The 10,549-nt window shown below is 36.5% G+C and overlaps 1 protein-coding gene across 1 annotated transcript; it reads right to left on the bottom strand.

Moving 5' to 3' along the window:
• Positions 1-1,610: 1,610 nt before the first annotated feature.
• On the bottom strand, positions 1,611-3,894 carry LOC141641794 (putative WRKY transcription factor 26). The gene is made up of 6 exons (XM_074450442.1): positions 3,889-3,894; positions 3,352-3,507; positions 2,560-2,877; positions 2,278-2,285; positions 2,128-2,229; positions 1,611-1,869 (listed from the first exon to the last, which is right to left on the bottom strand). Exons 1-6 carry the CDS (start codon positions 3,892-3,894, stop codon positions 1,749-1,751), a joined length of 711 nt encoding a protein of 236 aa, XP_074306543.1. The 3' UTR covers positions 1,611-1,748.
• Between the last annotated feature and the right edge of the window lie 6,655 nt (positions 3,895-10,549).

Below are 10,549 nucleotides of genomic sequence, written 5' to 3'. Positions count from 1 at the left end.
GTCCGCTTTGGGCCAAGCCCTCACGGATTTACACTTGGGCTCCTTCCCAAAAGGCCTCGTACTATTATATTTTGTACACTTATAAAGATAATCTTCCATCTTATTCTACCGATGTGGGACAAGGGTTTGCACCCTAACAATCATCAAAGCAAATGCTAGCTATGATATTTGGCTTTGAATTGGAGTTAAGTGTACTTTAAGGACCTAAAGTATACCCTAATATAGCTTTAAGAACTCGACGTCTCGAAGTATAAAAGTAAAGACTTTTCATGTAAAGATTTATGTAGGTGAGCATAAATGTAGCAGGAAACAGCTAGTCTTGCTATAGACGGATATATCCGTTTATAGCTAAAGACAAGTCAAATAGCTTGAAAGTGTTGACATTTTTGGCCCCACCAGCCCACTTGTTGTTTGTCCTATTATGAATGTGGTATTGTATTTGGCCTGTGTATAGTTATAGACGGATATATGCCGTCTATAATGAGATTTCGTGCAGGAAACATGGTAAAAAAAAAAAGGGACGTGCTAAATCCCGCACTTAATTCCGCCTTATTCCAAGACTACCCCTCTCATTTCTCCCCCTCATCAAATGAGAAAAATAAAAAACCTCAAATAATTTTCACCGGCACCCTCCTCCCTCACCGCCCGTCCCTGCGCCGCCGACCACCCCAACACACCCCCATCCACGCGACGACCATCCCTTCACACCGACAGCCCCCTCCCCGCATCCGACCGTCCCGATTCGACAGTCCCCTCCCCGCGGCTGACCATCCCGGAGTCGACAGCCCCCTTCCCGCAGTCGACCACCCCTCCCTGCACACATGTGAGATCGTCTCACAAAACAAACACCAAGCGATAAGAGCACATCAGTTTGCAATTGCTTATCATCTACTCCGTATATGATTGCTTTGATTACAGGAAAATAAATTGATGGAGACAAATGTTCAATTTTATGATTTGAATTGTTTGTGACTCTCGCTATAATGTCTAAGAAAAAGGAGGGCATCCTTGAAGATGAAGAAGAACAAATCGCAGGTTAAGAGAGCATCCTTCTCCGGCCACCCTACTTCGGTCCGACGTCCCCACAACCACCCTTCAACAACCAAACTTCATCCAAACCGTAATTGTTAAAAAAAACCTAAATCGACTAAAAGATGGGGTCTTAATAAAATTATTGATAAAACGACGAAATTATATTTGATATGTGCGAATTACGATTCATAATAGTCGAATGATTAAGGGATTGATTAGGTTAAGAGAGATAAATTCTTTAGTAGTCTTTAATTCCCTTTTTTTTACCAAAGGGCAAATATGGAAAATTAGGGTAAAATGTGTAGGATTTAGCAAACAAGTGTGCGGGATTTAGCATATACGAAAAAAAAAAGGGTTGATCCTATATGTAAAATGAAATTAAATTCTAAATTCATGTAGGTGACAATTTGTAAAATGTTGCTCATGTGAGTTATTGTTTTGGTGTTGACCAAGAATATCCCGACTTGAACTCATATGAATCACAAAATTTTGTTGTTAGAGATTTGAGTTTTTCATTGATTTTTTTGTTTTTTTTGGTTGGTGACGCAATTTTTACGGAATCAAGACTGAAACCGCGATTTAAAACCATTATTGGCAATGATAATTTGAATTTGCTTATTCCAAGAATCAGTTCATATTACATATACTTGACAGTTTCTCTATTAAATAGTAAGAAATTAAGAGTCCTGCTGAGAGGCAAGTTAAATATTCATACACTAAGGCCTTTCATGGTTATGCTTGCCCTCATATGTTGTGATGAAGGCACTCGGGTCATCCAGTGCTCGTTCGACATGCTTCCGTACATCACACTTAACGCTCGTGCACCTGTAGTAACTTCTGCATTCAAACATCAAATCCGACTTCAAATAACTCTACTCTACATTGTGACACCAAAATGATAGCTAGAACATCCTATATCAGGCCATTTGGAACCAATGTCCAAGTTGGTGTACCGTGTATCAAAGACTCAAAGTTATGTAATACCTTCGTCTCAGTCATTTGTTTACCTTTGATTAAAATACTCCTCACAGATATAAAAAAAAAAGGTAAACAAATGATTGGAAAGAGACAGAGTAGATTTGAGGAGGTACTAACCTAGGATACGGATTACCCTTGACTACCTTTTGCCCGTATTTTCTCCAACGAAAACCGTCTCCCATTATTTCGAGGCTCGATTGTTCCGCACCCAAATACAACCTTTTTCAGTATCTCCATCATGCGTTTCTCCTTCATTGCTCTTATTACCATGTTTCCTAAGAAAAAAAAAAGGAATAGTGAAAAGAACATTTTCTTCCGTCTAAAGGGAGTCATAAGGGTAATTTTGATTCTGACGAGTTTCAAACTCGGGCTAGACTAGCTGACATATGCATTAAAACAAACTAAAGAGGAACATATCTCACCTTCTCTTGCTTTTTGGATCACCATTAAGCCCAACAAAACCTCGGAATTGTCAAGTACCATAGCATTTTCCTACAGAGGATGATCGCTCAAAAATCCCATTCCAGACCCACTATTTCTTTAGTTGACAGCGTCATTTAAATCGGGATTGCTACTATAGAAACCTGGTCCTTGTACCCCAGATGAGGTCCGTTTGGGAAAGGTTGGTTTTGGATGATTATGCTCGCCTTTGTACACAATTTCTGCTACCTCTCCGTATAAGGATCTTTCGACCTTCTTTTTCACAGGACAATTTGAGTGTGTGCACTTATAATAACTCCTTGGATACTCGCTTCCCTTGACTTGTTTCTGCCCATATTTCCTCCAATTATACCCGTCAGAAGAGAGCCTACCAACAATGGCTGAAGATGATGCACCCGTTTTACATTCTTCAAGCGGCCTAGGGGGTTGGGGTTCAGTTGGTTGAGATTGTTCAAGATTACATGATGGTTGATTTATTACAGACCGGCTCTTTTCTCTATTATTATCATCATGGGCTAGTGTTTGTTGACTAGCGATGTTGAAATGTCCCTGCTCAATACATAAACACAATCCATTTACAAAGACACGAAACTGAAATGGCGATCCAACTGCCAGTGGCGGATAAACGAAGAAAAAGTTGGTCTAGGATTTTGATCAATACTAACCATACTAGCCAAAAGAGAAGCAGTCGCCTTTGAGACGACCTTTGCCGGTCCAAGACCATGAAGGTTTGCTTTTCGACTCGCCAACTTCATCCCATGAAGAACTAGGACCTATGCCGATGACTCACGAATATTTCGAGGAACAGAGATAAGAAATCAACGTCTCATCGATAAAAATAAAATCGACAAAAGCTATAAGTCTCGACCATGAATTAGTTAAATGGGGAAGACTACTCACCTGAGATGTTGGGCTATGTGGAGCCATGTTTATTGCAGGTTTCGCTGTCTTGGGCCTAACAGCCCGTGGAGGACAGTCATCAATGGTGCCAGCAAGGAGCTCTGAGAAGGATCCAAAGGCAGATGAAGTTGGCCTTGATGAGACAAAAACACAATTCTAGAAACTGGTATAAAGTTTGACTCTATGTGGTACTTCTATTAGTTAATCCGTTTTAATCCTACACAAATTCTTATTTCAGACCGCCATATCCGTCTGAAATGGTCAGACGGATACCATTTCCTCTCACAAAAAACCCATTTAGGGTGTGAGTGGGAAAGCACATGCGGGTGTCCCACCACCCATGTGCTTCTCACTTGTGAGATGTCTTATTGCGGTCTGAAATAAGGCGGTCGAAAACAAGACGGACTGTTAATCCTAAAATAGATTTAGTAGAGAATACTCCGTAGTAGATAGATTAATATATATATATATATATATATATAGGGTCGGGATCCGGTGAGAACCACTAGTATAATGAGAACCATGAGAACCACTTACAGCCATTCGATCTAAATAATCCTACGGAAGGCTGAGATTAACTCAACCATACTCCAAAGTCCAAATCACCGCAACACCTCCCCCCCAACCCAACCTTCTGATCTGCTTCATTTTCACAAAAAAAATTTATCTATCATCGTTCTTTCTCCCTTCGACTGTCAAAACCTTCCACCATCACTCTAGCTCTTCGAATATGAAATTCTTTCGCTACCCTCGATCGTGACATACCTGATGAACAAACTCTTCGACAATTAACTTTTCGATGATTATTCAATAAATGAATCCTGTTAATTCGAGGTAAAGTTTCAAAATTGATTATCATTTATGTGAAATTAGGGTTCGTGAATTAGGCATGAAATTATGGTGGCTGAATTGGTGACTCGACATTTAATGGGATCGAGTGAATTGGTGGTTGAATTGATGTCCGGCTGATTGGAGGAGCAGGACATGTTATGGTCCTTATGGAGTCGGGTTTTGAGCTGAAATTGAAGTTGGTGTTCAGTTTCGATGCTGTTATGACTCGGCTCTGGGGTTGATGGAGTTTTGTGGGCTCGATTGAGTCGTGGGGCAGGTGTGAATGGAGAGGGAGGAGATGAAGGGATGGTGACGAGCTGCTGCTGCGGCTGTTGGTGTTGAAGTAGTTGAAGGAAACGAGGCTGCTCGTGGTTGTTGATGCCGCTGATTGGTGATGTATGGTGGTGTTCGAAAATGGAGGTGGTGATGGAGGATAAAAATGGATTATGGTTGTTAATGGTGATTGAATGAAGATGGTGATGAATGTGCGAAGTAGCAGGGGAGTCGGTTGTGATTGCAGGTTGAAGCTGTTGTTTGTTTGATCAGGAACAATAACGATGACCATGGAGTATCGTGTACAGTTTCATACCAACGCCTTATGTCCCTTTTATTACTTGCTCTATCCCTTCTAACAATTTAACTTCCCCTGGTCATTTGAGTCGTTTTAAGTCGTGACTTCGAAAGGTTTTTAATCATTTCATTCATTTACAATTAGAGTGGTTTTGTATTAACTCGACTCTTTTGCAGCTACTTAAAAAATGTTGAAAAGTAATCAAGGCGGAATGACTTTGCCGCTACTTTTTACGACTACAGAATTAACACGGGCATCTCGCATCTTTTTAGCAGCAACGTAAACAGGATCTGATGGCGAGACAGTCGCTGCCCTGAAAAATAAATATTGACAAAATAACCCTTAAACAATGCCCATGATATGAAAAGAGCACTGTGCACCATCTTATAAATGCATACTTGATGTTTTCGGTGATTATAGTTGACAATGATTGCTTGAACATTCGTTCCCGTAATGTTTCAATAAAGGCAGCTGGTGCTGGATAGAGAATATGAGAAAATATTAGATGATGTACATTTAGTTAACGCAAAGATTGTGATGACTCCAAGACAGATTTAAAGCACAAACCACTAACAATCATCAATGTAAGTCATGGCAATTTTCGCTTCATTCAGTTAAGAATGCTTTCTTCAGTCTTTACAACTACTACTACTACTATAGAACAGACATCAAAATACTTTCAAAAGTAATTAAGAACCTTGCTTCTTTGGGAATCTACTCCTGAAAAATCTTCAACAAAAGTTACCAATTTCTCCCGTACGACTGTTTTTCATTCCTCAATTCTTATATCTATATCTCCTTAGCTTTTACAAAGAGGGCACAACGCGTCATAACTAATACTGAGAGTCCACCATAACCACATAACAAATATTCTATTAAGAAAGGATGATTAGAAAGTAAGCAGTAGAGTTCGACGGATATTTATAAGGGTGCATAAGGCAAATCATCATAGATTTTAGTACCATTGAGGTCAAATTATGACTTTTATTTTGCTATCTTCACCTCAATAGGCCAACCATGATACTGCTGCTCTATGCTGAATTGTTGATAAAAGACATCATCCAGAACAGAAGGAAAGAATTGACTTGTAAAGAATATAACACAAGACAGACAAGGGTTAACTGATAGCACGAGACCAACATGACCCTCCTACAACTTAATTCAAGTATGGCACATATATATGGTAATAGTTTTGGTTTATATGCTAGTCTTTGAAATGCTTGTATTGAACTTCTGATAATTGCAAAGCTATTTCACGAGCTCATTGCCATTGTTGCTGCTCGCTTGAGTCCGATCAAGGTTTGCGCGCCTTTCTTCGAATATGATTATAGCCTCCTAAATAATTGTATTGTATTGCTTGCACCATGACACGTTCCTATCATTGGATTTGTGATTTAATAGGCTATATGGGACTTGAACCCATACCTTTGTACAAATTTGCACATTGCTCTACCATTGAGCTAATAGCCTTCAAAATATGTTAAACAAATACGAGTACGAAATAACTGACATAAGTACCCTGAAATGTTTCTCACATATTAGTAAGATATGTAATGTATACACTAAAATGCGTTGTAATTACATTAAAAGGCCGGTAAATACATTAAATCTCATCCACAGTCATTTCCCTTATTTCATGTACATAGAACCTTATTTCATACACATAGTACCTTATTTAATGCCATAGAAAATTAACATTCTTAACCAATAATAATTAGTATCACATTATAACCAACTGATGCAATTGAAGAACTTTTTAATGCACATAGAACCTTATTTCATGCACATATAATCTTATTTCATGATCATATAAAATTAACATCCTTAATCAACACTAATTAGTATCGTCGTAATATAACCAACTGATGCAACTAAAGAACTTCTTAATGCACATAGAACCTTATTCCATGCACATAAAACCTTATTTAATGTACATATAAAATTAACGTCCGTAACTAACAGTAATTAGTATCATAATATAATCAACTGATGCAACTGAAAAACTTTTTAATGCACATAGAACCTTATTTCATGTACATTGAACCTTATTTCATGCACATATAATTTTATTTCATGCCCATTTAACACTTATTTCATGCACATAGAACCTTATTTTATGCAAATAGAATCATATTTAATGCACATATAATCTTATTTCACGAAAATAACATGTCTTAAAAAAACTACTCTATGATTATGGTAATGGCTCAACAAATTGTTGCGGGGTAATTAATTAGATCCTTGCTTTCGATTTTGAAATCCACATTGAAGTCTATTACGGAGTATTATAAATGAATTTATTAGATAACACATTATGCTTAGGCACTAACAACACAAACACAGTTCTAAGAAAAATTGACGATGAGCTACTAAAATAAGTCGGAATATTAAATAAACCTCAACACAACTTATTTTCAAAACCTAACAAGTAGCCGCAATAGAACCATCACAACTCAATAAAAGATCAAACCCATCGGACCAGAAATCAAAACAGTTTTCATTAGAAACCAAAGTATATCTACTACTCGTACTCACTAGAAGCCCAACATACACTGACAAGCAAGAAAACAGAACAAATTTACAATAAAGCAGATTACCTCAGCCATTGAAGTAGTGGGACCACTGAGAGATGAGATGCCGGCATACTTGTTGTGTGAACAGTGATTAATGAGTTCAACCCTAGTTTAATAAGTGAATGTGAGAATGTCGAAATATGATGATCAAAGGGCCAAGAAGATAGATTAATAATTAACTACTTACTAAATTGAATCGATTAATAGGTTTACTAATCAACAGGTAAACGATTAATAGGTTTACTAAAAAAAAAAAAAAGCAGAACAAATCAGAAATGCAAAACCTAACAAACTAATTTGAAGCATGAACATTATGAGAATTGACGAAAAAGGGGAAATGCGAAATTACCTAAATGAAGAGAACTGTAGATGAAATCAGAGAAGGCGAAGAAGGAAATAAGTTTGAAGATGGCCAAGTAATGAGCTCAAAAATCAGAAAGATGGATGAGTAAGAAAGGAAAATTGTAAAAATGATTTGAGATACATGGGTTGGGGGTCACGTATGTTTGATGGGTTTGATGAGTTTATCTCATCCGTCCAATTAAATCTAAATCTAAGGGTTATGAGTGGTTCTCATAGTTCTCATTATCTTGATGGTTCTCATAGGATCCCAAATCTATATATATATATATATATATATATATATATATATATATATATATATATATATATATATATATATATATATATATATATAGAGAGAGAGAGAGAGAAAGGATCATGTAAGTCCACCTATTTTGGTTGAGTCCATAAGTCCTAATCTAAGCCTTTAGATCTAAGAGATGAGTGGTGAGGATTAAAAGAAAATGGAAGGCTGAGATTAAAAGCTCCCAAATCCCACCCAAACCCTAATCACTCTCACAATTCCTTCCACCCCTCTCTCTCTCTTCATTCTCTCTCAACTTCTCTCTCAATCTCTCCCCGCCGCCGCCCTCCACTCACTCGTCGCGCCGCCTCACCAACCACACCACCATGCTTTTCTCTCCTCCGTCTTTCTCCTTCTCCATCGTTTTCCCCTTCACCCACCACACACCACCACGCCGACATCCATTTTGCTGCCGCCGTCCCCCTCCCCTTCTCCTTTTTTTTTTCAGATCTGGAAATTTGAAGTCATGGTGGTCGTTGGTTGTTGATGGGTGAGTTGTTACCTTTTTTTTTTCAGTTTTTGTTTTTTTTTATGGTGGTGTCGTGGTGGGTATGTGGTGTTTTTTTTTTTTTTTTTTTTTTAATGGCGACGCGGGGATGGGGGATGGTGGTGGCGGTTGTTATAGTTATGGTGTCGGGGTGATGGGGGATGGTGGTGGCCGTCTCCTCTCCTCTTTTTTTCTTTTTTTTTTTTTTTTTTTTTTTTTTTTGATTCGTGGTTCGTTTTTTTTTTTTTTTTTTCAGATTCGTGGTTGGAAGGTGGTGGTGGGACTGTGGTAGGGCTGAGCATCGGTCCAAGACCGGACCGGACCAGACCAAACCGGACCGGACCGAAGACCGAAAATAATTTTTTTGTGGACCGAAGACCGGACCTAAAACTTTCGGTCTTGGACCGGACCAAACCCGAAATATTCGGTCCGGTCCGGTCTTAGACCGAAATGGACCTAGAACTAATTCTTTCACTATTTCGTGTATGATAATTACATTTAAGTTTCACTAAATTAAATGTCGATGAATAATTAGACGATTGTTTTTGAGAAAAAAATACTCAATATTAATTTATAATGTCTTCCGAAGATAAAATGGTAATTTAGTTTATAATATTCTAACTAGTTTTGTGACCCGTGAAATTCACGGGATCTTTTGTTTTTTACTATGATATTTTTAGTGAATCAAATCATAACATTCTACAATATGATTTCATGTTTTAAAACTTCTATAAAATCAAGACAAATTAGTTTTTTTGTACAATAGTTTTATGTAAAATCAGAAACTAAAGTGTTATATAGTAAATACTTTTATCAAAACCATGTCATTATTTGACGTTCTTTTATGAGAGTTTTAAATGGTAAGTGGTGTTACTCAAATCCTTTTACGTGCTTTGTGATATGTCAAATATGCGCAAATAGAAGCTGATTAAAATCAATTAATAATACAGTATTCGCATAATCGAAAAACTCAAGTAACTCAATGGAAGCCGATTAAAATCAATTCATAATACAGTATTCGCATAATCACATTACATGAAACCATAATATTATCAAACAAAGATCGCCAAACATGCAACACCCTCACTAATTAGATATTAAAATTTTATCAACAAATCCGAAATTAATATAAAACACACGATTAGAATTGTTCGACAAAAACTAACATTTCACAAAGACCCATAATATTGCAGCTAGTACTATAAAAAATTGCGGAACTAAGAATTTGAAATGAGCAACTCGTAATAATTGGATCATTAAGTCCCTATACTTCATCCATTAAACAATATTAAGCAAAAATGTGCTTTTGACATTTCTCCAAATTTTCCACCTTGGGGATTCAACCGTATACTTCAAAATAGATAAACTAAGCATTCCACTCAATCATGTTTTCTATCAAAAGCCATTTTGAATAGGCATGTGTCTCATGTGTATAATTAAAGAAAATGAAAATTAAATTTAAGGTGTACAAAAGAATAATGTAGATGTAAATAAACTTTTTAGATTTCTCTATCTTTATAGTTATTAATAGTTGATAATTAATTCACCTCACTAATTTAACATCTAACTCCTTTCTTAAATGATAATTTTTGGGCTTTTCACTCCATTATTTATGCTACCTATTATCCATGTCAATAAGATTGAGATCCTCGCAAATTCAATTTCATTCTATGAGTGTTATTTTTCTAAGGAAAAATGATGATTAAAAAACAACACATATCAAAATAAAGCATACATTTGAAAGTTTTTGAAATACTAATTTTTTTATGAACCTAAAAACAATTAGTCATTTACATTCATGTTGTCAATCTTATAGTTAGTTTATAATATAGTATTGAGTCGAATGAATAGAGTATTTGTTTAAGTAATTCTAATATTTCTCTTCTTAGTCTTCTTTCTTCAATAAACCATCCCTACATAAAAAAAAAATCACTTAGTCATTAATTTTTGTTATTAATTTAAGTTTCTCTTAAATAATGGAAGAAAGATGACATTGAGTCTAAAGATGTAAGTATATATACCTTTGAATATCACAACACCACAAATCTCAATATCCCTAAATAAGAAATAAACAACAAATATGCGAGGTT

This window comes from Silene latifolia, chromosome 2 (genome assembly GCF_048544455.1).
Source record: "Silene latifolia isolate original U9 population chromosome 2, ASM4854445v1, whole genome shotgun sequence".
Taxonomy (NCBI): domain Eukaryota; kingdom Viridiplantae; phylum Streptophyta; class Magnoliopsida; order Caryophyllales; family Caryophyllaceae; genus Silene; species Silene latifolia.
Note: the sequence above shows the minus strand (reverse complement) of the source record. Positions and strands in the feature narration are given on the sequence as shown.